Consider the following 23,589-nt stretch of genomic DNA (forward strand, 5'->3'; position numbering starts at 1 on the left):
AGTGGTTCTCCTGCTTCAGCCTCCTGAGTATGGAATTACAGGCACCCACCACGACACCCGACTAATTTTTTTTGTATTTTTAGTGGAGACAGGGTTTCACCATGTTGGTCAGGCTGGGTTAGAACTCCTGACCTCATGATCCGCCTGCCTCAGCCTCTCAAAGTGCTGGGATTACAGATGTGAGCCACTGTACCCAGCCCAGATAATTTTTATAGTTATATTTTTCTAAAGTACTTTTTTAAAAAAATGAACATATACTTCATTTTTTTGTTGTTGTTGAGTTTTTGTTTTGTTTTGTTTTGTTTTTTTGAGACAGAATCTCACTCTGTTGCCCAGGCCACACTGGCTAATTTTTATATTTTTTAGTAGAGATAGGGTTTCACCATATTGGACAGTCTGGTCTCGAACTCCTGACCTAGTGATCCACCCGCCTCAGCCTTCCAAAGTGCTAGGATTACAGGCGTGAGCCACCACGCCCGGCTAAAAAAGTGAACATATATTTCATAAGCGAGAGTAGAAAATGTTTTCAAACCTGATCATGTTCTAAAAAGAGACCGGCCCAGCCCTACCTCCCCCTGCCCTGCAGGGCTAACTGTGGCTGCCCTGGGCAGCTGTGGACTGCAGGCTGAGGCCTGAGAACAAGGCACAGCCGCATGACCTATGCCAGACAAATGCTAGAATGATGGTCATGCAGGTTAGAATGAACCCAGGTAGATAGAGGCCTCAGGATCAGGGTGAGACCAGAGGGGGCACCTGGGGGGCACCTGGGTGCAAAATTTAAGGAAGCACTTTTTTTTTTTTTTTTTTTTTGTCTTAAGCCATGATCTTGCTTTGTTGCCCAGGCTGGAGTGCAGGGCTATGATTGCAGCTCACTGCAGCCTCTGCCTCCCGGACTCAAGTAATCCAGTCGCCTCAGCTGAGTCACTGGGGCTACAGGCTCACACCACCAGACCTGGCTTTTTTTTTCTTTTTTAAGGTTGTAGCAGAGACAGGGTCTCGCAGGGCCTCGCCGTATTGCCCGAGCTAGTCTGGAACTTGTGGGCTTAAGCCATCCTCCCACCTCAGCCTCCCAAAGTGCTGTGATCACGGGCTTGAGCCACCGCGCCTGGCCCTGAGGCATTCTTTTTTAAGACCCACCCTGCATTTGGATGGCACTGAGAGTGGGGGCCTCCTTAGATGTGGGCTCCTGGATGCTTCACTGTCTTCACTTGGCCCCAGCCTCATGGGTGCAGCTCCCTTCTCTTTGGCAGCAGGAAGAACTCTAGAAGGATGTGCTGAGACCCTGGGGCTCCCTGAGACTGAGTGAGCCGGAGGTCACCAAGGCCCTTGGCCTATCCCGGGGGAGAGGTCCACTGAAAGCCAGTGGTCCGATGGCCGCTGTGGAGGGTCTCTGGGTGGACAGTTGGGAGCAGAGTGGTCCCTGCAGTGAGGCAGGGGGCAAGGCGTCTACTCATAAGCACATGAGGAGTTACGGAAGCAGAGCCAACCTAGCCACATCCAGTAACTCAGACCCTGGCCACAGATGGTGTCTGGCACTCCCACGGCAGGCAGGGCCACCCCTGCTTCCCTGGTTCTGAGAGCCTCCAAGACCTAGCAGGCCCACTGGCCCCACCCTGGATGATCTGGCATTTGGCCCAAGATGCTAGAGGCCCCACAGCAGCAGCTGTGAGGAGTGCTGCAGGGTCTGGAGGGCCTGATGTGTGCCCGGATCAGAGCATCTCCTGGTGTGGCCATAAGAAGGCACACAGCTGGAGCCAGGCACGGTGGCTCATGCCTGTAATCCCAGCACTTTGGGAGGCCGAGGTGGGTGGATCACGAGGTCAAGAGATTGAGACCATCCTGGCTAACACGGTGAAACCCCGTCTCTACTAAAAAATACAAAAAACTAGCCAGGCATGGTGGCGGGCGCCTGTAGTCCCAGCTACTTGGGAGGCTGAGGCAGGAGAATGGTGCGAACCCGGCAGGCGGAGCTTGCAGTGAGCTGAGATCGCGCCACTGTACTCCAACCTGGGCAACAGAGCGAGACTCCGTCTCTTAAAAAAAAAAAGAAGGCACACATCTGTCCTCATAAAGCTTCTGTGCATCGCACGAGGTTAAGCCTCCTTGCTCTTTGTCATGTTCCATCTGTAGCCATTCAGGTAGACGGCATAATTTCCACTTTATAGATAAGAAAACTGAGGCTCTGGATGTGAAGAAGCTTCACTAAGTAAGCGCTGAAATGTGGGGAAACCAACTCCAGAGTCCGTGCTCCCTCCCAGAGGGGTCCGGCTGCCACTTACTGCCCACCAGGCCTCCTGCCTTCCCAAGTCGTGCAGCAAGAGCCCAGTGGTCCCGCGCCCTTGGGGCTGGGCGGTGGCCGCCACCGGCCCCCTGAGTTAGACCCTGGGGAGTGAGCGGTATTTCTGGTTCATAGTCAGAATTGTAGTTTGGATTTTCCCACAAGTGTTCTCCTTCCCCTTCCGTAGAGATAGACAGATACACACACACAGGCAGAGATCTATAAACGCTGTAAAAGGCAGGCTCTGGCCAGGCGCGGTGACTCATACCTGTAATCCTGGCACTTTGGGAGGCCGACGAGGGGCAGATCACATGAGGCCAGGGGTTCAAGACCAACCTGGCCAATATGGTGAAACCTCATTTCTACTAAAAATACAAAAATTAGCTGGGTGTGGTGGCACGGCCTGTAACCCCAGCTGCTTGGGAGGCCGAAGCACAAGAATCACTTCAGCCCCAGAGGTAGAGGCTGCAGTGAGCCGAGATCGAGCCCCTGCACTCCAGCCTGGGTGACAGAGCAAGACCCTGTCTCAAAAAATAAATAAAAATTAAAAAGGCTCTGTGCTGTAGCCTCCCGTGTTTCCTCTACCCGGATGGTGCGGTGGGGGGTGCGGTGAGGAGGGCCCAGGCACAGAAGGGCTGGGCTGCAGCAGCCTCCTGTGGGGAGGGCAGATGCCTCCAGTGCCCCGTGCCCACCCAGTTCCGCAGGCCAGTGTTTGCTCAGTCCTTTATCGAGGGACCAGGGATGGACAGCCTGGCCCTGGAAGTCTCTCTGTTTTGGAGGAGTCAGCCTGTGTGCAGGGACAGCTGGAGAGGGGTCGTGGGGTTCACAGTGCCTTCTCGGAGGAAGCAAGCGGCTTCCATCAGGTCTGTCGAGGGCTGTGGGCTCCAGGGTCTCCTCCAGGTCTGGCAGGGGAGGGAGGCTGTCTAAGGAAAGGAGGTGGTCCCAGACGTCTCGAGGCACGTAGCAGCACTGGCTGCCGCTGCCTCAGCCTCCTCCCTGTGACCCTGTGGGCCGCGGTGAGCAGCGGTAACCACCACACAGGTGCAGGGCAGCCGGTGACGAGAGATGTGAGGAGAGGTGAGGGCGATTGTGCTGCTCTTGGTCCTTGTGTGGTGAGAACATGCTGGAAGCTCCTCCTGAGCAGAAACAAAAGTGTTAACGAGAAAGTGCGGGCGGCTCAGATACGGACAGAACCACCGGGGAGCAGGGCCACAAAGTAAGCCACTTTCTCTGCACCTGCTCGCGCTTCCTACTGCCTCACTGCTTCCATGCGCTGACCCCGGTGGTCCCCGCTCCCCACACGTGGGCTGCAGCTGCTCACACATGCGTTCCCGCTACTCCTAAAGCCCACACTCCCAGGACCCAGAGAGGGAGAAGCCAGCCGAGTCCAGGAGCCCAGAACACCCATCAGCAGATAGAGCTTAGACTTGGCAGGAGGCCGGAACAAGAGGCTTGTGACCTGGGCTGTGCGGCCACCTTGTAGAATACGGCACTGTTCACGTTCTGGGCCAGGGAGCCCTTTGAAAAGATACTCAGAGACACAGACACTTCCTATGTAAGGTGTCCCCAGAGGCAGGATCTCACACACGTTTCAGGTCCTTCACAGTGCTGCGGAAAATGAGGCCCCAGGCTCCGAGTTCACTGGAAGCTTCGGGGTTTGCTGACGCCTACACTTCTCAGCGTGTGGCATCTCACACCAGCCAGGGGCCTCCCATTTCCGGTGGCAAGTTTTCGTGACACCCAGTTATGACCTGTGACTCCTCCAGGAGGTTCCTGTGGTCAGCAGAGGAGGAACCTTGTTCCACTGAGGCAGGAAGATGAGACACTGGGTTCTCTGATGGGTTCACCAGCAGACCCTGTGAAATTCATAATGGCCCGTAAGGTAGCGGTTGCCTGACATGTTCAACTTGGATTTAACCCTTAAGGCATAAGAAACCACTGAACAACATTCAGACATTAGAAAACTAGGGCCGGGTGCGGCAGCTCACTCCTGTCACCCCAGCACTTTGGGAGGCCGAGGCGGGCGGATCACTTAGAGTCAGGAGTTTGAGACCAGCCTGGCCAACGTAGTGAACCCCATCTCTACTAAAAATATAAAAATAGGTTGGGTGTGGTGACACATGCCTGTAATCCCAGCTACTCGGAAGGCTGAGGCAGGAGAATCACTTGAACCCGGGATATGGAGGTTGCAGTGAGCTGAGATTGCACCACTGCACTCCAGCCTGGGCCACGGAGCGAGAATCTGTCTCCAAAAAAAAAAAAGGGAAACTGGTGAAGACTGAGGTAAACCACAAAATTGTCCAGGCTTTCTGCGTGGAGGCAATTTGCAGACTCACGTGCAGAGAACCCAACAAAACCCAAACTTTGGGGAAGCTGAGGCAGCCAGAATATGTGGGGTATGGTACCAGAAAGGAAGGAGTTATGCCCAAAAGAAAGAGCTCCAACAGTCTGCGCATGAGCCTGCCTGCATCTTGGGCTGGATCCGATTTGCTGGTGCAAAGTGAAACCTCGTGAAGCTGGACCAAGAGCAACTTGAAGGGGAGGAGTAAGTGTAAGGGGACAGGACTCACACGGGGCCGTGGTTATTTCAGTTCCCACCAGCTAGAGTGTAGAAGCCACTTTCAATACACAGAGCATTCATGAGACCTTAGAGGAACCACAGCCTGGAAGTGGCGCAGAATAAGCTGGAAAGGAAAGGCCACTCCCAATGCCACGGAAACAAGTGCAAGGCAAGCCCTGGAAACACCACGGCCTGCTAGCACGGAGTACACATGGCACTCTTGAAGACAGAAGCCAGGCGAAGTGGCTCGTACCTGTCATCCCAGCACTTTGGGAGGCCGAAGCAGGGGGATCATCTGAGGTCAGGAGTTCAAGACCAGCTTGGCCAACATGGTGAAACCCCGTCTCTACTACAGAAAATTGGCCATGTGTGGTGATGGGCGCCTGTAGTCCCAACTACTTGGGAGGCTGAGGCAAGAGAATCCCATGAGCCTGGGAGGCAGAGGCTGCAGTGAGCCGAGATCGCATCACTGCCCTCCATCCTGGGCAACAGAGCAAGACTCCGTCTCAAAAAAAAAAAATTTCACGTCCAGAATCTAATCAGTAACCGGCAGACAAGCCAAGGGAGGAAAATGGACTTGTCACTGGAGGGGGATAGTCCAGTAGTAGGACTGGTTTTGATAGGATTAGCCAACAAAGAGTAAACAATTATAAAAACATTCTGTGTGCTCAAGGAAATAACGCAAAAACGTGACTGAGGGCCGGGCGCGGTGGCTCACGCCTGTAATACCAGCACTTTGGGAGGCTGAGGCAGGTGGATTACAAGGTCAGGAGTTTGAGACCATACTGCCTAACACGGTAAAACCCCGTCTCTACTAAAAATACAAAAAATTAGCCGGGCGAGGTGGCGGGCGCCTATAGTCCCAGCTACTGGGGAGGCTGAGGCAGGAGAATGGTGTGAACCCAGGAGGCGGAGCTTGCAGTGAGCCGAGATCCGGCCACTGCACTCCAGCCTGGGCGACAGAGAGAGACTCCGTCTCAAAAAAAAAAGACTGAGAAATGGAAGATACAGAAAAGAAGCAAGTTGGACAAAATGTCACTGGAACCAATCTCCCACATAGAAGAATTCCATGTTGTTTACTGCGATGGTTCCCCTTTGAGGAGGTGATGCTGATCTCCTCACTCCAGAAGCCTGGGCTGCACCTAGTGACCCCTTCCAAAGAGCGGAGCACAGAAGCAGGAGGAGCAGCTTTCCAGTGGAGACCTCCAGCAGCACAGCCTCACCAGGGGTCACAGTCACCATCAGCAGTGACATGCGTATCCCTGTTGTGTACTCTTTATTTTATTTATTTATTTTTTTGAGACGGAGTCTTGCTCTGTCGCCAGGCTGGAGTGCAGTGGCACGGTCTCGGCCCACTGCAACCTCTGCCTTCCGGGTCCAAGCAATTCTCCCACCTCAGCCTCCCGAGTAGCTGGGACTATAGGCGCCCGCCACCATGTCCAGCAAATTTTTTTGTATTTTTGGTAGAGACGGGGTTTCACCGTGTTAGCCAGGATGGTCTCGATCTCCTGACCCCATGATCCGCCCGCCTCAGCCTCCCAAAGTGCTGGGATTACAGGTGTGAGCCACCGCGCCTGGCCTGTTGTATACTTGATAGGATGATGAGAACAGCACTCTACCTCTTTGATCTTCCTCCCAAAAGCATATGTAACCGCAGCTAATCATGCAAAAACATCAAACAAATCCCAATTGAGAATCAAAGTTCCGCAAACTATTTGACGAGTCCTCAAAATTGTCAAGGTTCTCAAAAACTAGGCAAGTCTGGAAGGTGTCAGAGCTGGTGGAACTGAAGGAGATGTGACAACTGGATGGATCTTGGATGACGTCCTGGAGCAGAGGAAGGATTGGGTGAAAACTTAAGGAATCTAAATAGAATGTGGGCCCTAGTTAACAACGTGTCTAATGTTCTTGAGACAAATGCATCACACAAAGGCACGATGTTAACGATGGGGACGCTAGTGTAGGGCATGTATTCTAGAGTAAAAAGGTCCTTCAGATTCACCGCAGTGGTTTGACAAAACATTAGAAACTTCAGAAGAAAAGATTCCCGAACTAAAAGCAATGGAAACTATCCACAGTGATGTACAGAGAGAAAAAGGACTGCAAAAACTTAGCCGGGCTTCAAGGAGAGAATATCATGTGGTCTAACGTATTTGAGGTTGCAGAAAACAGTGGGAATACAGAAATACGACCAAAAGGCTGGGCACGGTGGCTCCTGCCCGAGATCCCAGCACTTTGGGGGGCTGAGGTGGGCAGATGGCTTGAGCCCAGGAGTTCAAGATCAGCCTGGGCAATATAGCGAGACCCTCGTCTCTATAAATAAAACAAAATTAGCCGGGCATGGTAGTGCCTACCTGTGGTCCCAACTACTCAGGAGGCGGAGGCGGGAGGATCACCTGAGCTCAGGAGGTAGAGGCTGCAGTGAGCCATGATCACACCACTGCACTCCAGCCTGGGCAACAGAGACCCTGTCTCAAAAAAAAAAAAAAGAAATATTAGGCCGGGCGCGGTGGCTCATGCCTGTAATCCCAGCACTTTGGGAGGCCGAGACGGGCAGATCACGAGGTCAGGAGATCGAGACCATCCTGGCTAACATGGTGAAACCCCGTCTCTACTAAAAATATAAAAAATTAGCCGGGCGTGGTGGTGGGCGCCTGTAGTCCCAGCTACTCAGGAGGCTGAGGCAGGAGAATGGCATGAACCCGGGAGGTGGAGCTTGCAGTGAGCAGAGATCGCGCCAGTGCACTCCAGCCTAGGCAACAGTGAGACTTCGTCTCAAAAAACAAACAAAAAAAAGAAATATTATGGCCAAAATTTTTCCTAAATTTTTGAAAAGCTGTAAGCTCACAAGTCCAAGAATATCGATCTCAAGCAGGATAAAACCAAAACCATATCAAGGCACATTATATAATCAAAGTGCTGGAATAGGCTGGTGAAGAGAAAATCTTAAAAGCATCCAGAAGGGGCCAGGCATGGTGGCTCACGCCTGTAATCCCAGCACTTGGGAGGCCGAGGTGGGCAGATCATAAGGTCAGGAGGTTGAGACCATCCTGACTAACACGGTGAAACCCCATCTCTACTAAAAATACAAAAAATTAGCCGGGCGCGGTGGCGGCGCCTGTAGTCCCAGCTACTCTGGGAGGCTGAGGCAGGAGAATTGCTTGAACCTAGGAGTCGGAGGTTGCAGTGAGCGGAGAAAGCGCCACTGCACTCCAGCCTCGGTGACCAAGTGAGACTTCATCTCAAAGAAAAAAAAAATTATTGTCCCAGTTTCTGAGACTCGTGAATTGATTCCAGCTCAAGGTTTCTGAGGCTGACGTCATCTCAAGGCTCAACTGAGGATGAAATATGCTTCCAACTTCCCTCAATGCTTGTTGACAGGCCACAGTTTCTCGCTGACTATTGGCAAGAGACTTTAATTCCTTATCAAGTGAGCCTCTCCGTAGAATTGTTTGTAACATGGCGGCTTGCCTCTCTAAAAGCAAGTGACCCAAGAGAGCCAGAGGCCAAGGCGGCTTTTACAGTTTGTTCTCAAATGGCATCACCTCTGCGTTTGGTCACACAGGACAACCGTGGTACATGGTGGGAGGAGATGGTTCAAGGGTGTGGACACCAGAAGTGGGATCAACGGGGCCATCAGCAGGCTAGTTAATAGGGATAAATTAGCCAGGTGCAGTGGCTCATTCCTGTAATCCCAGCACTTTGGAAGGCCGAGGCAGGCAGATCACAAGGTCAGGAGTTCGAGGCCAGCCTGGCCAACGTGGTGAAACCTCATCTCTACTAAAAATACAAAAAGTATCTGGGCATGGTGGCAGGCACCTGTAGTCTCAGCTACTCAGGAGGCTGAGGCAGAAGAATCGCTTGAACCTGGGAGGTGGAGGTTGCAGTGAGCCTAGATCGCACCACTGCACTCTAGCCCACGCAACAGAGTGAGATTCTGTCTCAAAAGAAAAAAAGGCCGGGTGGGGGATAAATTGAAGACCTAAATAAATGGAGAGAGATACCATGGTCATGGGACAGAAGACTTAGTATTATTATAAGGAGAACAAAATTAGAAGATTCACACTATCTGATTTCAAGACACGATAAAGCTCCAGTAATCAAGACTGAACAATATTAGCATAAATATAAACATGTAAACAAATGGAGCAGACAATAGATTTCAGAAATAGACTTACCCATCTGAGGCTGACTGATCTTGACAAAGGTGCCACTAGTTGAATGGAGAAATAATCGTCTGTTCAGCAAACAGTGCTGGGATAACTGGACGTCCATAAACAAAAAGGTGAGCCTTGTCCTTTACCTCATACCATATACGAAACTAACTCAGAATGGATTGGAGACTAAAAATATGAGCTAAGACAACAAAACTTCTAGAGAAAAAAAACCCTTTGATCTTGAGTTAGGAGACAAAATCACCGAATAGGAAAAAATTGATAAAGTCGACTTCATCAAAGTTAAAAACATCCACTCTTTGAAATACACTGTTAGGGAATTAAGAAGCAAACCACGGCCGGGCGCGGTGGCTCAAGCCTATAATCCCAGCACTTTGGGAGGCCGAGACGGGCGGATCACGAGGTCAGGAGATCGAGACCATCCTGGCTAACACGGTGAAACCCCGTCTCTACTAAAAAAAAATACAAAAAACTAGCCGGGCGAGGTGGCGGGCGCCTGTAGTCCCAGCTACTCCGGAGGCTGAGGCAGGAGAATGGCATAAACCCGGGAGGCAGAGCTTGCAGTGAGCTGAGATCTGGCCACTGCACTCCAGCCTGGGCCACAGAGCAAGACTCCGTCTCAAAAAAAAAAAAAAAAAAAAGAAGCAAACCACACACTATATTTGCAAAGCATATATCTGGTACCAAGAATATATTTTTTTAAAAATTTTTGGCCAGGCACAGTGGCTCACGCCTGTAATCCCAACACTTGGGGAGGCTGAGGCAGGTGAATCACTTGAGGTCAGGAGTTTGAGACCAGCTTGGCCAACATGGTGAAACCTTGTCTCTACTAAAAATACAAAAATTAGCTGGGTGTGGTGGCAGGTGCCTGTAGTCCCAGCTACTTGGGAGGCAGAGGCAGGAGAATTGCTTGAACCCGGGAGGCAGAGGTTGCAGTGAGCTGAGATCGCACCATTGCACTCTAGCCTGGGCGATGGAGCGAGATTCCATCTCAAATAGTAATAATAATAAATAAATAAATGACAAGTGGCTGAGCATGGTAGCTGACACCTGTAATCCCAACACTTTGGGAGGCCAGCGTGGGTAGATCACTTCCACTCAGGAGTTTGAGACCAGCCTGGGCAACACAGGGAGACCCATCTCTACAAAAAAAAAAATGAGCCCGGCGTGGTGGTGTGCTCCTGTGGTCCCAGCTACTCGGGAGGCTGCGGGGGAGGATCTCTTGGTCCCAGGAGGTGGAGATTGCAGTGAGTCAAGATTGCGCCGCTGCACTCCAGCCTGGGTGACAAAGCACGACTCTGTCTCAAAAAATAAAAACGTATATTGAAAAAGGCAAAAGATTTGAACAGATACATCAAAAAAAGACAAATGGCAAATAAGCACTTGAACAGATGCTCAGCATCATTACTTGTTGGAGAAATGCACACGAAAACCTCAGTGCCAGCTACCAGAACAGCCAACAGGCCAGGCACGGTGGCTCACGCCTGTAATCCCTGCACTTTGGGAGGCTGAGACGGGCGGATCACGAGGTCAAGAGATGGAGACCATCCTGGCTAACACAGTGAAACCCTGTCTCTACTGAAAATTTTTTAAAAAATCAGCCAGGCGTGGTCACGGGCGCCTATAGTCCCAGCTACTCGGGAGGCTGAGGCAGGAGAATGGCGTGAACCGGGGAGGCAGAAGTTGCAGTGAGCCGAGATCGCGCCACTGCACTCCAGCCTGGGGAACAGAGCAAGAGATTCCGTCTCAAAAAAAAGAAAAAACAGCCAACACCACCAGGTGCTGAGGAGGGCACAGAGCCACTGGAACTCAGCCGTGCTGCTGAGAACACAAATGCTGTATCATACTCTTTGAAAAGCAGCTTGGGCGTTGCATGTGAAATTAAGCGTTTACCACACGGCCAGCAGCTCTGCTTTGGTTATTGTACTGTTCAGCTCCAGAATTTCCACCGGGGGTTCTTTATGATTTCGTCTCTTTACCATTGTTTTGGTATAGATGGGGTCTCGCTGTTTGGATGATTGTTTGCAGGGGTGTTCCGTGGGGTTTTGAGCAGTAGTAGTTTCTGAGGTCAGTCAGGGTTGTTCTGGCCCCAGCAGGGCTCTTCATAGCTTTCCCTTTGCAGGAGAACAAGCCTGTGGTTTTACTTGTTTCTCTTACTTTAGAGGAGCTGTCGTTTCTGAGAGCACTCTTGGGCTGAACTTTCAAATAAAATGAGTTTCCTTGGGGAGCTTCAGAGCTCTTTCCTTATGGACAGCCTCTCTCCCCAGGCTCATTCTCTGTGCCACCGCTCTGGGCACTGGGCAGGACAGCAGCCTCTGATCTTCTTGGCCTGGCTTTCCCAGCATGGGTGCTCTACCCTGCAGTTTTAACCCAGAAAGCCTGAATTGTATTTAAAACTTGTGGTTTTTAAGGCCAGGCACAGTGGCTTATGCCTGTCATCCCAGCACTTTGGGAAGCCGAGGTGGGTGGATCACAAGACCAGCCTGGCCAACCTGGTGAAAGCCTGTTTCTACTAAAAATATAAAACTTAGCCAGGTGTGGTGGCACATGCCTGTAATCCCAGCTACTCAGGAGGCTGAGGCAGAAGAATCGCTTGAACCCAGGAGGTGGAGGTTGCAGTGAGCCAAGATGGCACCGCTGTACTCCAGCCTAGGTGACAGAGAGAGACTCCATCTCAAAAAAAAAAAAAATGTGGTTTTGAAAATGCTTTAATCAGGTGGGAGCTGCGGGGAGGGTGGTCAGAGACCTGGGTGTCCTCAGCCTGCTGTGGCTGTGGCAGAGCTCCTCTCTGAGGCATGGGCAAGGTAGAGGAAGGGAGCCCCTGGCGTCTAGGCCACATGCTCCAGCAATTTAGTCTCTTCAACTTGGAGTCGGTGAGGATGAGAAACTCCGGTGGTCTGCCCAGCCCGTGAGATCCGGGAAACCTTACTGGGGAACTGAGGGGAGAAGGGTCCCCATCTTCCTGCTCCCCTCCCCCCGAGTGTAGTGCCCATCATGGTGAGCTGGGGTGAGAGGGAAAGAGGAGGCCGAGGTTCAGATGCCACCAGGCTCACTGTTCGCACCAGGTGCCGGTAGATTTTACTCCATACGTGTTTATTTGTTAATATGCCTTTAGCACAGTTTTGAGACTTTAAATGGTTTAAGTAAGCTTTGCTTGTTTCACAGGAAGTACTTCCACGAAGGTCCTCACATTGCTGTCCCAGAAGTGGAAATCTCTCCATTTTCAAAGCAGAGTTTTGCCGGATATTGAGTTTTTATGTTTTGTAGAGATGGGGTCTCGTGATGTTGCCCAGACTGGTCTCTAACTCCTGGGCTCAAGGGATCCTCCTGCCTTAGCCTCCCAAAGTGCTCGGATTACAGGCCTGAGTCCCACACCTGGCCAGTGTACAAAGATTGAGTGGCAGGGTCTTTTATCTTAATACTTTTATTTTATTTGTTGTGGTTTGTTTTTGTTTTTGTTTGGAGATGGCGTCTCGCTCTGTCGCCCAGGCTGGAGGGTGGTGGCGCCATCTCCGCTTACTACAACCTCCACCTCCCAGGTTCAAGCAATACTCCTGCCTTAACCTCCCGAGTAGCTGGGATTACAGGCATGAGCCACCACCCCCAGCTAGTTTTTCCATTTTTAGTAGAAACGGGGTTTCACCGTGCTGTCCAGGCTGGTCTGAAACTCCTGACCTGAAATGATCCGCCCGCCTCGGCCTCCCAAAGTGTTGGGGTTACAGACGTGAGCCACCGCACCAGCCATTTTAATACTTTTTTTTTTTTTTTTTTTTTTGAGACAGAGTCTCGCTCTGTCCCCCAGGCTGGGGTGCAGTGGGGTGATCTCGGCTCACTGCAACCTCTGCCTCCCGGGTTCAAGCGATTCTTCTGCCTCAGCCTCCCAAGTAGCTGGGAGCACAGGCACAGGCCACCACGCCCAGCTAATTTTTATATTTTTAGTAGAGATGGGGTTTCCTCATGTTGGCCAGGCTGGTCTCGAATTCCTGACCTCAGGTGATCTGCCCGGCTCAGCCTCCCAAAATGCTAGGATTACAGGTGTGAGCCACCATGCCCGGCCGTGTTATACTTTTTGTGGTGTCTCACAGGTCTCTGAGGCTCTGCTCATTTTTGTTTTTGTTTTTGTTTTTTTGAAACAGAATCTCCTTCTGTCACCAGGCTGGAGTGCAGTGACGCAATCTCAATCTCGGCTCCCTGCAACCTCTGCCTCCAGGGTTCAAGCAATTCTCTTGCCTCAGCCTCCCAAGTAGCTGGGACTACAGGCACAGGCCACCAAGCCCAACTAATTTTTTTTTGTATTTTTAGTAGAGATGGGGTTTCACCATGTTGACCAGGATGGTCTCAATGTCTTGACCTCATGATCCACCCACGTTGGCCTCCCAAAGTGCTGAGACTGCAGGTGTGAGCCACCGCGCCCAGCCGGCTCCTCTCCTTCTTATTCCTTCTTTTTTCTTTTTTTTCTCATACCGAACCATCTCAATGGACCTATCTTCATGTTTGCTGACTCCTTCTCCTAGTCAGATATGCTCTGTCGCCCAAGCTGGAGTGCAATGGTGCGATCTCAGCTCACTGCAACCTCCGCCTCCCGGGTTCAAACAGTTCTCCTGCCTCAGCCTCCTGAGTAGCTGGGATTACAGGCGCCTGCCACCACGCCTGGCTAATTTTGTATTTTTAGTAGAGACGGGGTTTCTCGATGTTGGTCAGGCTGGTCTCCAACTCCTGATCTCAGGTGATCCACCTGCCTCGGACTCTCAAAGTGCTGGGATTACAGGTGTGAGCCACCATGCCTGGCCCCTCTCGTTAACTTTTAATCTGAATTATTATACTTTTCAGTTCCAAAATTTTGATTTCGTCCTTCTTTACAATTTTTATCTCTTTATTGATACCCTGTGTTTGATGAGATGTCATTCTCATACTTCAGTTCTTCAGCTGTGGTTTCCTTTAGTTGTTTGAACATATTTGAAATAATTGACTTAAAATCTTTGCCTGGTAAGTCCAATGTCCAGTGTTTTGGCTTCTTTGGGGACAGTTTCTATTGATTGCTTTTTTTTTCCCCTGTGTATGGTGTGTGGGTCCTAGCTTCTTGTTTCTTTGCATATCTCTTGTTTTTGTTTTTTTTTTAACTAGAGTGTTTGTTTGTTTGTTTTTGAGTCTGTTAGCCAGGCTGGAGCGCAGTAGCTCGATCACAGCTCACTGCAACCTTCACCTCCGGAGCTCAAGGGATCCTCCCACCTCAGCCTCCTGAGTAGCTGGGATGACAGGTGTGTGCCATCACACCATTTAATTTTTGTATTTTTACCAGAGACGGGGTTTTGCCATGTTGCCCAGGCCGGTCTCCAACTCCTGAGCTCAACCAACCCACCCGCCTTGGCCTCCCAAAGTGCTGGGACCACAGGCATGAGCCAGCACAGCCAGCTGGAGAACTGGAGCTCTCACAGGGTGAGTGGCAGCTCTGGAGCTCGGACTCCCCCGCCTCCCCAGGATTTGTCACTGCTGCTGTTTATTGTGGTTATCGGCCAGGTAGCTTTTCGGGACTGCTTCTGTAAAGGTTCTGTTCTTTCTTGATGGCCACTGCAGTCTCTGTTCCGTTCACTGATGTGGGTCGTGACGGGGAGGAAATGTTCTCGAGGCTTGGAGCCAGCGAGTCCCCGTCTTTGGGGGCTGTGTGTGTACTGGGGACGCCTTCAGCGCGTGGCCAGGCCGTGGACAACCCGACTGTGCTTCCCTTCCTGCTTACGCAGAGCTCAAGGTCGGCCAGAAGTGAGAGCTCAGGGCTGGCTCGCACGTGTGCGGCTGCGAGATGTCCTGGAGTATCTCAGAGCTTTTCAGAGCCCCTAGTGGCGCCTCCTTCTCCCCAGCGGCCGGGCGCTGCCTCAGGCAGCCACAGCGTTCAAAAATCGCCTCTAGATGTTTCAACAAGCACGCCTAGGCAAACAGCTTTTTTATTCAGGAGAGCTTCAAGTCAAATCAGAGACAGCCTCGTGTGTGGACTCCTAGGCAGATGCTGCCAGGCCTCTGGGAATGGGGCCTTGGAGGAGCCCAAGCCCTGGCCCACGCCGCAGCAGCTGCCAGGACACTGGTTCCCACGGGGACTGCAGCTGTTGGTTTTCAGGGCTGCAGATGGAGTGGGAATAGGGCATGTTAAAATGGCGCCAAGCCTGGCCGGGCACGGTGGCTCACGTCTGTAATCCCAGCACTGCAGGAGGCCGAGGTGGACGGATCACTTGAGGTCAGGAATTCAAGACCAGCCTGGGCAACATGGTGAAACCCCATCTCTACTAAAAATACAGAAATTAGCCGGGCGTGGTGGCGCCTGTAGTCAACTACTTGGGAGGCTGAGGCACGAGAATCACTTGAACTTGGGAGGCGGAGGCTGCAGTGAGCCGTGTTCGTGCCAATGCACTCCAGCCTGGGCAACAGAGCAAGACCCTGTCTCAGAAAAAAAAAAAAAAAAGTTCACACAGCCCACTGTTCTTACTAAGATTCAGCTGTTTTTCTGGAATAAATGCTCCCCGTGCTACTGTAATTCTTTGGTTAATTTTCAGAGTCTGGAAAGTTGGCGTTTTTCACCATCTCTGTCCTGCTGCCTTGGGTCCTTTCCGTGACCGTCCCTCCCTCACACACGCACGTCCCTGTTATTTCGCGTCCCTCCCTCACACACGCACGTCCCTGTTATTTCGCGTCTGTCTCTATTGGAAAGCGGCTCTCCACTTCTAGTGCCATACCATGGGGGTTTTTCTGGCTTTTTTTCCCTGTTTGCATCTGCAGCTCCCTTCCCTGGCAGGGAGAGATCTGCCCCACTGCCCTTCCCCAGTTTCTTCACTGGGTCAGCCGCCCCTTCCTCTGCAGATACCTCTCACCTCTCTCTGGCCCTGCTTCAGGCCCCCATTCCCCGCCGTGTGGGCTTCTCGCTGTCCCCTAAGCCTTCAGTGCCCCCTCTGAGCCACTGTGGCCACGGCCAGCAGGGATGCCTCCCTCGCCAGCTCCTCCTGATAGCTCTGGGCCTGAGCTTGGGAGAGAAATGGAAGAGGAAGAATATATGCAGTGTTTGACTGTCTCTGTTTCTTGTCTCACGTCACAAAACAAGAATGAATTTGGATTTCTGAACGTTCGCAAATGTGTTTTCCTCTGGAGTCATGAAATCAGGACTCCATTTCCTTTGCTGTTCCTAAGGGAAATGTCCTGCTTAAACACCCATCCCGTGGGCATGGCCAGAGTGCGGCAGGTGCTTTGTGAGTGGAAACGTGGCCTTCTCTAGAACCCCTGGGAGGGGCTTCCCGGCTGTGAGGAAGGCCCCGCATCTGCCCACCGCCCAGTCCTGGGCCTCACAGTGAGGATGCAGGTCCCACTGCACAGATGAGGCCCGTGTGGCAGGTGGTCCCAGGAACGAACTCGCCTCCCGCCAGCCCCCTGGGCCTCCCATGGCCCCAGCCCCATCAGGTGGAATGTGCACTGCCTGTGCTCCAGAAGGGGTGGCCTGGGGAAGGGTGGCTTGGGCACGCTGCCTCTTGCCACCACGCGTGACCCACCGTGTGTCTCCCTTTCAGAGTGGGAACAGCTTCCATGTGTTCGACCAGGGCCAGTTTGCCAAGGAGGTGCTGCCCAAGTATTTCAAGCACAACAACATGGCCAGCTTCGTGCGGCAGCTCAACATGTGTGAGTGCTGACCCCGAGGTGCGGGGGGCGGACCTGCAGACGCGGGAGGGCCTTGTGGATGAAGGACGGAGCCCCCGCGCTGGCTAAGGGCGTGCCATGGAACCCAGCGAGCCTGGAGGCCGGGGGCAGCTGCCTCTTCCAAGGGGGAGGGTCCGCGTGGATGTGAACCTGGGGTCTCCAGGGAAGAACCGTGAAGCCCAAGCTGTACTCCACGTGTATCGGGCGTGGGGAGCCCCGTGGGGACACAGGGTCTCACTTAGACCGAGACCACCCGGCCACCAGGCGTGGGCTCTGAGGGCAGGGCGGGGTCTGACCGTGGCCAAGCCCCGCAGCAGCCTCCCAGGGCAGTGGCCGCTCTTCGAGGGGTCTGGTCCCGCCCTGAAGCAGAGCCGCCCCCTTCCCTGCTATGTGCAGATGGTTTCCGGAAAGTGGTCCACATCGAGCAGGGTGGCCTGGTCAAGCCGGAGAGAGACGACACGGAGTTCCAGCACCCGTGCTTCCTGCGCGGCCAGGAGCAGCTCCTTGAGAACATCAAGAGGAAAGTGACCAGTGTGAGTCCCGGCCCCGCACCCTCGCCCAGTCTCACCTGCCACGGCTCTCCCCGCCCGGCCCTCCCTGAGAGCTCCCACCCCAGCCTGCCCGCTTCCTGAGGGACCCGGCTGCAGTGGACGAGCCTGAGCCTGCCAAGCTCCCAGGCCGCTTCAGTGACCCCTGTCCCTCTCGGGGGTCCAGGTGTCCACCCTGAAGAGCGAAGACATAAAGATCCGCCAGGACAGTGTCACCAAGCTGCTGACGGACGTGCAGCTGATGAAGGGGAAGCAGGAGTGCATGGACTCCAAGCTCCTGGCCATGAAGCAGTAGGTCCCACACCAGCACTGTGGCCGCAGCGGGTGCTGTGGGGGCAGGGCCCTGTCCAGGGCTCCAGGTGCTCAGCCCCACCTCCTGCTCCACCCAGATCTACCCTGGGCCTCTGCCCCAGCCCTGCCGCCCATTGCTGCCGTTCTCCACGTGCAGAAGGGGTTGGGAGGGTCCCCTGTTCTGCACATCCCCAGCGCCCTCTGGGCCATCCTGGCCTCCGAGCTTGGCAGGCCCTACCAGCCAAATTTTGAGGACAAGCCCTGCACAGCAGACCCACCCCACCCGCCTCGGGCCTGGGGTCAGACGCATCTCAGGCCCTTCCTGGAACCTCTGCCCCACACTTGCCTGGGCCTATGGAGCTGGCCCCCCAGCCCCTCCTCACCAGGGCCCTGCGGCTCTGGGGAAACCTTAGCAGGGGCGTGACACACGGTGGCACCTGAGGAACTGAGGCAAGCCCACCTCGCAAGGCTGGCTCAGGTCTCGCATCCACTTTGGGGCTCCAGGCCTGCGGGAACCCCGACCCCAGTTGGCCCCAAGAAGACTCACAGGCTTGGTGGGGCTCAGCCTCCCAGAGCAGCAGGAACGCCCCCACGGCCCTGCTCAACTGGCTGGGACAGCTCTTCCCCACCCTGTGGGGCCACCTCTGAGCCACTTCCAGGCCTGGCCCTGAGCACCTGCAGGACACAGGACAGCCGGTGTCGCAGCCTGAAGAACCGTCCTCCCTCAACCTGGCTTCTCAGGCGGAAGGGCGGCTCAAGGGTCTGCTCCTGGCCTGTGTCCAAGGCAGCCCTCCAGGTGTTGGCCAGGATGGATGCCAGGATCCGGGTACACCTGGATCCTGGTGCTCCTGTCCCCAACACCCTACCTGACACCAGGTGTTCCCGGCAGGGAGAGGGGCAGTGGGACCAGCAAGCCCTGGCCCTGGCCCCCAGCCCCTCCACACAGCAGTTCTCATCCCGGGGTGGGCCAGGCCAGACATGGTCACACTTACCCCTGCTCCTGCCTGGTGGATGGGGAGGGTCTGTGGGGCTCCCTCAGCCCTGGGGCTCCTGGGATTGGGCCCCACTGACCCAGCCTGGTCTGTTGCAGTGAGAATGAGGCTCTGTGGCGGGAGGTGGCCAGCCTTCGGCAGAAGCATGCCCAGCAACAGAAAGTCGTCAACAAGGTGGGGGCAGGGCCAGAGGGCCGGCGGGGGCCCCACAAGGGCCGGGGTGACTGTGTCCTCTCTCCCCACAGCTCATTCAGTTCCTGATCTCACTGGTGCAGTCAAACCGGATCCTGGGGGTGAAGAGAAAGATGTGAGGTTTTGGGGACGCCTGCATCCGCCACCCGGGGCCCAGGGCCGTCCTCCTCCTCTGCCAGCTGTGCCCCGAGGTGGGGGGTGGCGGCTGACCTGCACCCTTCCCCACAGCCCCCTGATGCTGAACGACAGTGGCTCAGCACATTCCATGCCCAAGTACGGCCGGCAGTTCTCCCTGGAGCACGTCCACGGCTCGGGCCCCTACTCGGTGAGTGCTGGAGGCAGGGCAGCCGTCCAGGCAGGCGGGCGGCAGTGGGGTGTGTTGCCCCAGCCGGCGCTGCACGAGCCTCCTGCCTTTGATTGCAGGCCCCCTCCCCGGCCTACAGTAGCTCCAGCCTCTACGCCCCCGATTCTGTGGCCAACTCCGGACCCATCATCTCCGACATCACCGAGCTGGCTCCTGCCAGCCCCGTGGCCTCCCCCGGCGGGAGCATAGACGAGAGGTGGGGGCCGCATCACCCCAGCCATCCTGTCCCCCGACGAGGCGAGCCCCTGTGGGCCCAGGGCAGAGTTGGGGATGAGGTGGGGCTGGCCAAGACACCAGCTAACGTGGCCCCCCTCGTGTCTAGGCCCCTGTCCAGCAGCCCCCTGGTGCGTGTCAAGGAGGAGCCCCCCAGCCCGCCTCAGAGCCCCCGGGTAGAGGAGGCGAGTCCCGGGCGCCCATCTTCCGTGGACACCCTCTTGTCCCCGACCGCCCTCATTGACTCCATCCTGCGGGAGAGTGAACCTACCCCCGCCTCCGCCACAGCCCTCACGGACGCCAGGGGCCACACGGATACCGAGGGCCGGCCTCCCTCACCCCCGCCCACCTCCACCCCTGAAAAGTGCCTCAGCGTAGCCTGCCTGGACAAGTGAGTGCCGCCCCACCCACAGCCCCTGGAGGCACAGCCCTGGGCTTCAGCTCAGACTGTCCCAGAGGGCTGAGCAGGGCAGCTGGCAAGGCAGGGCCCTACCCCTAACCTCGGAGCTCGGGGCTGGGGAGGGAGACAGGTGCCAAACAGATCACCCCACAATCCCAAACGCCACAGAAGCCAAGGGCGTGTCCGGGCAGGCTGCTGGGCCCTGCTCTCAGCCACCCCTCCTGCTGCTGCCACCCTCTTGCCACAGGTCCTGGCAGGTCGTGCTGCCCAGACAGATGGCAGGAGATGGTGAGCGGGGCCTGGCCTCCACACCCCCACGCTTGCCCAGCCCCTGCCTGCAATGGGGGCTCTTGTTTTTGTATCTTGCAGTTTGGCTCGCACTCCACAGATGTCTGGGGTCGCCCGCCTCTTCCCCTGCCCCTCTTCCTCTCCGCATGGCCGAGTCCAGCCAGGGTTAGCGCTGACCCCACTGGGGTGGGAGGAGGGCCCTGCCAGAGCTCGGGCCCTCCCACACGACCGTGGACCAGACCCCGCCTGATGGGGCATGAGCATCGGGTCTGGGCGGCATCATCCTAAGCTCCTCCGTGGCTGGGGCTCAACGTCATCATGGCTCCCCTGGCCATGGGCCTGTGGTTATTGCCTGTGACAGGGACAGGTCTCCCTGGCCTGGCACGGCCTCTAGTGCTGGCAGGATCCAAACTGTGGTGCTGACTGCACTTCCTGCCAGGCGGGGTCTCCAGGGCACCTCTGGTACCCGGCCTGGCTGCCTGTCCCATGGCCCAGGTGTGCCCCATGGCCTAGTGCTTTCTTGGTCACAGCCACCAGACCGTGAGTCTCATTCCCACAGCAGCACCAGGGCAGGGACTGAGCCCCCCACACACTGAGCACAGCCCCAGCCGTTTTCCCAGTGCAACAGGAAGCCTCACCAACCCTGAAAACTGAAACCCCTGATCCTCGTGCTAGAGCTGAATACACCCCTTGTCTCCTGGGTCCTCTGCCACCAAGGCCTCCAGGCCCTCACGGCGAAGGGATGCCCAGCATGGGCCCGGCCGCACCCCAAAGGGCACAGAGCCTCCACCACCTTCCAGGCGGTCCTCGAAGGCACTGCCCCCTCCAGCCTGTGCAGGCGTACACGGGGGTGCGGCCTGGGGATACAGTCAAGGGGAGCCCTTCTCCCACAGGAGCGCATCGGGGTGTGGGGCCTGGGGCACTGGTTCAGCTACCCCCTCATCCCGGGCCAGGAATGAGCTCAGTGATCACTTGGATGCCATGGACTCAAACCTGGACAACCTGCAGACCATGCTGAGCAGCCACGGCTTCAGCGTGGACACCAGCGCCCTGCTGGACGTGAGTCGCGTCCTGTCCCGCCCCGCCACGCCCCGCCCCACCCCCGGGGCTGTTCTGACTTCCCTCCCTCCTCCGCAGCTGTTCAGCCCCTCGGTGACCGTGCCCGACATGAGCCTGCCCGACCTTGACAGCAGCCTGGCCAGTGTGCGTAGGCGGGCGGGGGGTGAGGGGGAACAAGACCAGCAGGAGCGCTCATGATACCATCTCACCCCACAGATCCAAGAGCTCCTGTCTCCCCAGGAGCCCCCCAGGCCTCCCGAGGCAGAGAACAGCAGCCCGGATTCAGGTGAGCCAAGTCCCACCAGCCCCCTCTCTGCCCAACCCCCCACCGCCTTGACACCCCCACCCCCGCAGGGAAGCAGCTGGTGCACTACACAGCGCAGCCACTGTTCCTGCTGGACCCCGGCTCCGTGGACACCGGGAGCAGCGACTTGCCGGTGCTGTTTGAGCTGGGAGAGGGCTCCTATTTCTCCGAAGGGGACGGCTTCGCAGAGGACCCCACCATCTCCCTGCTGACAGGCTCAGAGCCTCCCAAAGCCAAGGACCCCACTGTCTCCTAGATGCCCCGGAGGAGCTGGGCCAGCTGTGGCCTGCCCACCCCCACCACCAGTGCAGGGCTGGCCTTGGGGAGGCGAGGCAGCCTCGAGGTCCTGGGCACTGGTGGGTTGGCCACCATAGCCCCAGTAGGACAAACAGGGGCTCAGGTCTGGGCAGCACCTCTGGTCAGGAGGGTCACCCCGGCCTGCCAGTCTGCCTTCCCCCAAGCCCGTGTCCTGTGGTTTGGTTGGGGCTTCATAGCCACACCTGGACTGACCCTGCAGGTTGTTCATAATCAGAATTGTATTTTGGATTTTTACACAACTGTCCCATTCCCTGTTGCATAGAGATACACAGATATATACACACAGGTGGATGGACGGACGGACGGACAAGACAGCCAGAGCTCTATAAACAGACAGGCTCTATGCGGTGGCCTCCCATGTGTTTCCTCTGTCCCAGGGTGGTACGGTGGGTGGGGGTGCAGTGAGGAGGGGCCCAGGGCACAGAAGGGCTGGGCTGTGGTGGCCTCCTGGGGGAAGGCAGACGCTTGCAGGTAGCCCCATGCCTGCCCAACTCCACAGGACCAGCAGTTGCTCCCAGTTCTTTATTGAGGGACCGGGGTGGGCACGCTGGCCCTGCAGGTCTCCCGTCAGAAGACCACCAGGAACCCCCTTCCCAAGGTGTCTGCATGCGGGGACAGGGGATGCGGGGCAGGCACAGTCTTCCTGCCATAGCCAGCACCCTCCTATGTAGGCACAGGCAACTGGAGCCTGTCCCATAGCTTCAGGGTTTTCCACTCAGCCTGGTGGAGGAAGGGAAGGGGGCCTGGGGTGGGCAGTGGAGCAGGCTTTGCTGCTTTATCTGGCAGCAACAGCTTGTTCTCGAGCTCCACTGGCCAACAGGTGGGGAGAGGCACGGGAGCCTGTGTGGGACGGAGGAGTCGAACCCACACCTGTCCCCCTACCAGGAGCTCACCCACTACTACCCTCCTCAGCAGGGCCCAAGGAAATGCCTCCACCTCAGGGCCCACCAGCCCCCACTGGGGTAGAGGAAGGATACCATCAAGGTAGCCCACCCTCCCCCAACACCACCACAGCCCAGCAGGTTGCTGATGAGGCCCCCAATGCAGTCCTGAGACCCGGTGCAGGGCCTTCTCAAACACCTGCCTTGTTGGGCCATAGCTGCAGGTCGGGGGGCACCAGGGCCTGGTCCAGTCTTGGGATCTTTAATCAAGCAGTCACCCCAGCAAGGTAAGGCAGCAGCAGGGCCCTGGGGTTACCCCTGACCTCCCACTGTGACCAAGGGGGCCCCCATCTGTCCAGCTTGGTGGATTGCAGGGCCTGGAAACAAGGTGTCCTGAAGGCTGCAGGGCTGCACTGTCTGCACTGCCCAGCCTGGTGCCAGAAGAGCAGAGGGCAAGGCAGGCCTGGGGATCAGGGGTGCCCCAACCTCGTGGACAGCAGCTGAGAGCCACCCGCACACCTGGCTGCCCAGGTTCCAAGTGAAGGAAAGAGGCTGCCAAACTGAGCCCTGCCCCAAGGCAAACAGCCATGGACATAGCCATTGTGTACCGTAGCCCCTCGGCTCACCAGACCCACACCAGAAAGGCCCTGTGGACTGCCCATCCCTGGGCCACCCTGGCTGGAGCCCACTTCTCACAAACACAGGGCGACCTCTTCCCGAGCCGAGGCTGAGCACGGTGGGTGCAAGTTGGCCAAGCGGGCTCATCCTGCACCAAGGGCCAGAGTGCTGATTCCCTCACACCCAGCAGGGGTAGCATCAGGAGAGGACGCCTGAGCTGAGCTTTTCTAGGTAGGGGAGTGTGAGGAATGGGGGTGTCTGCCTGGCCTTGCACTCCCCCTACCGGCCATGCCCACCCTGCTGCAGTGGAGCTGCCTCTCCCCAGCAGGTCCTGGGACCGTCAGGCCTCCTGGCCCCTGGAACAGCTGTCCACATCGCTCCGGCAATCACCCTTGTGGGTGTGGCCATACCTCCCACCAGTCCCCAGGCCCCTGGCA

At 55.9% G+C, this 23,589-nt stretch overlaps 1 protein-coding gene and 1 pseudogene across 3 annotated transcripts in view; one reads left to right on the forward strand and one right to left on the reverse strand.

Moving 5' to 3' along the window:
- The window catches only part of HSF1 (heat shock transcription factor 1), a 26,014-nt gene extending 4,015 nt beyond the window's left edge, over positions 1-21,999 (forward strand). Inside the window, exons 2-14 of one of the 2 annotated variants that reach the window (XM_026449691.1) lie at positions 16,558-16,666; positions 17,081-17,217; positions 17,399-17,523; positions 18,614-18,689; positions 18,761-18,822; positions 18,936-19,032; positions 19,131-19,267; positions 19,394-19,675; positions 20,054-20,137; positions 20,926-21,031; positions 21,110-21,175; positions 21,248-21,317; positions 21,386-21,999. In XM_026449691.1, the coding sequence (XP_026305476.1) occupies positions 16,558-16,666; positions 17,081-17,217; positions 17,399-17,523; positions 18,614-18,689; positions 18,761-18,822; positions 18,936-19,032; positions 19,131-19,267; positions 19,394-19,675; positions 20,054-20,137; positions 20,926-21,031; positions 21,110-21,175; positions 21,248-21,317; positions 21,386-21,591 (1,557 nt within the window). In that variant the 3' untranslated portion in view covers positions 21,592-21,999. The remainder of the gene's footprint in view (positions 1-16,557; positions 16,667-17,080; positions 17,218-17,398; positions 17,524-18,613; positions 18,690-18,760; positions 18,823-18,935; positions 19,033-19,130; positions 19,268-19,393; positions 19,676-20,053; positions 20,138-20,925; positions 21,032-21,109; positions 21,176-21,247; positions 21,318-21,385) is intronic. The other variant, XM_023188214.3, reaches the window with a different exon arrangement.
- On the reverse strand, positions 21,854-23,196 carry LOC111523585 (annotated as a pseudogene). Its single transcript, XR_002725561.2, has 2 exons — positions 23,161-23,196; positions 21,854-22,840 (listed from the first exon to the last, which is right to left on the reverse strand). The product of XR_002725561.2 is annotated as an uncharacterized LOC111523585 (transcript).
- Between the last annotated feature and the right edge of the window lie 393 nt (positions 23,197-23,589).

This window comes from Piliocolobus tephrosceles, chromosome 7 (assembly GCF_002776525.5).
Source record: "Piliocolobus tephrosceles isolate RC106 chromosome 7, ASM277652v3, whole genome shotgun sequence".
In the NCBI taxonomy this organism is placed as follows: Eukaryota; Metazoa; Chordata; class Mammalia; order Primates; family Cercopithecidae; genus Piliocolobus; species Piliocolobus tephrosceles.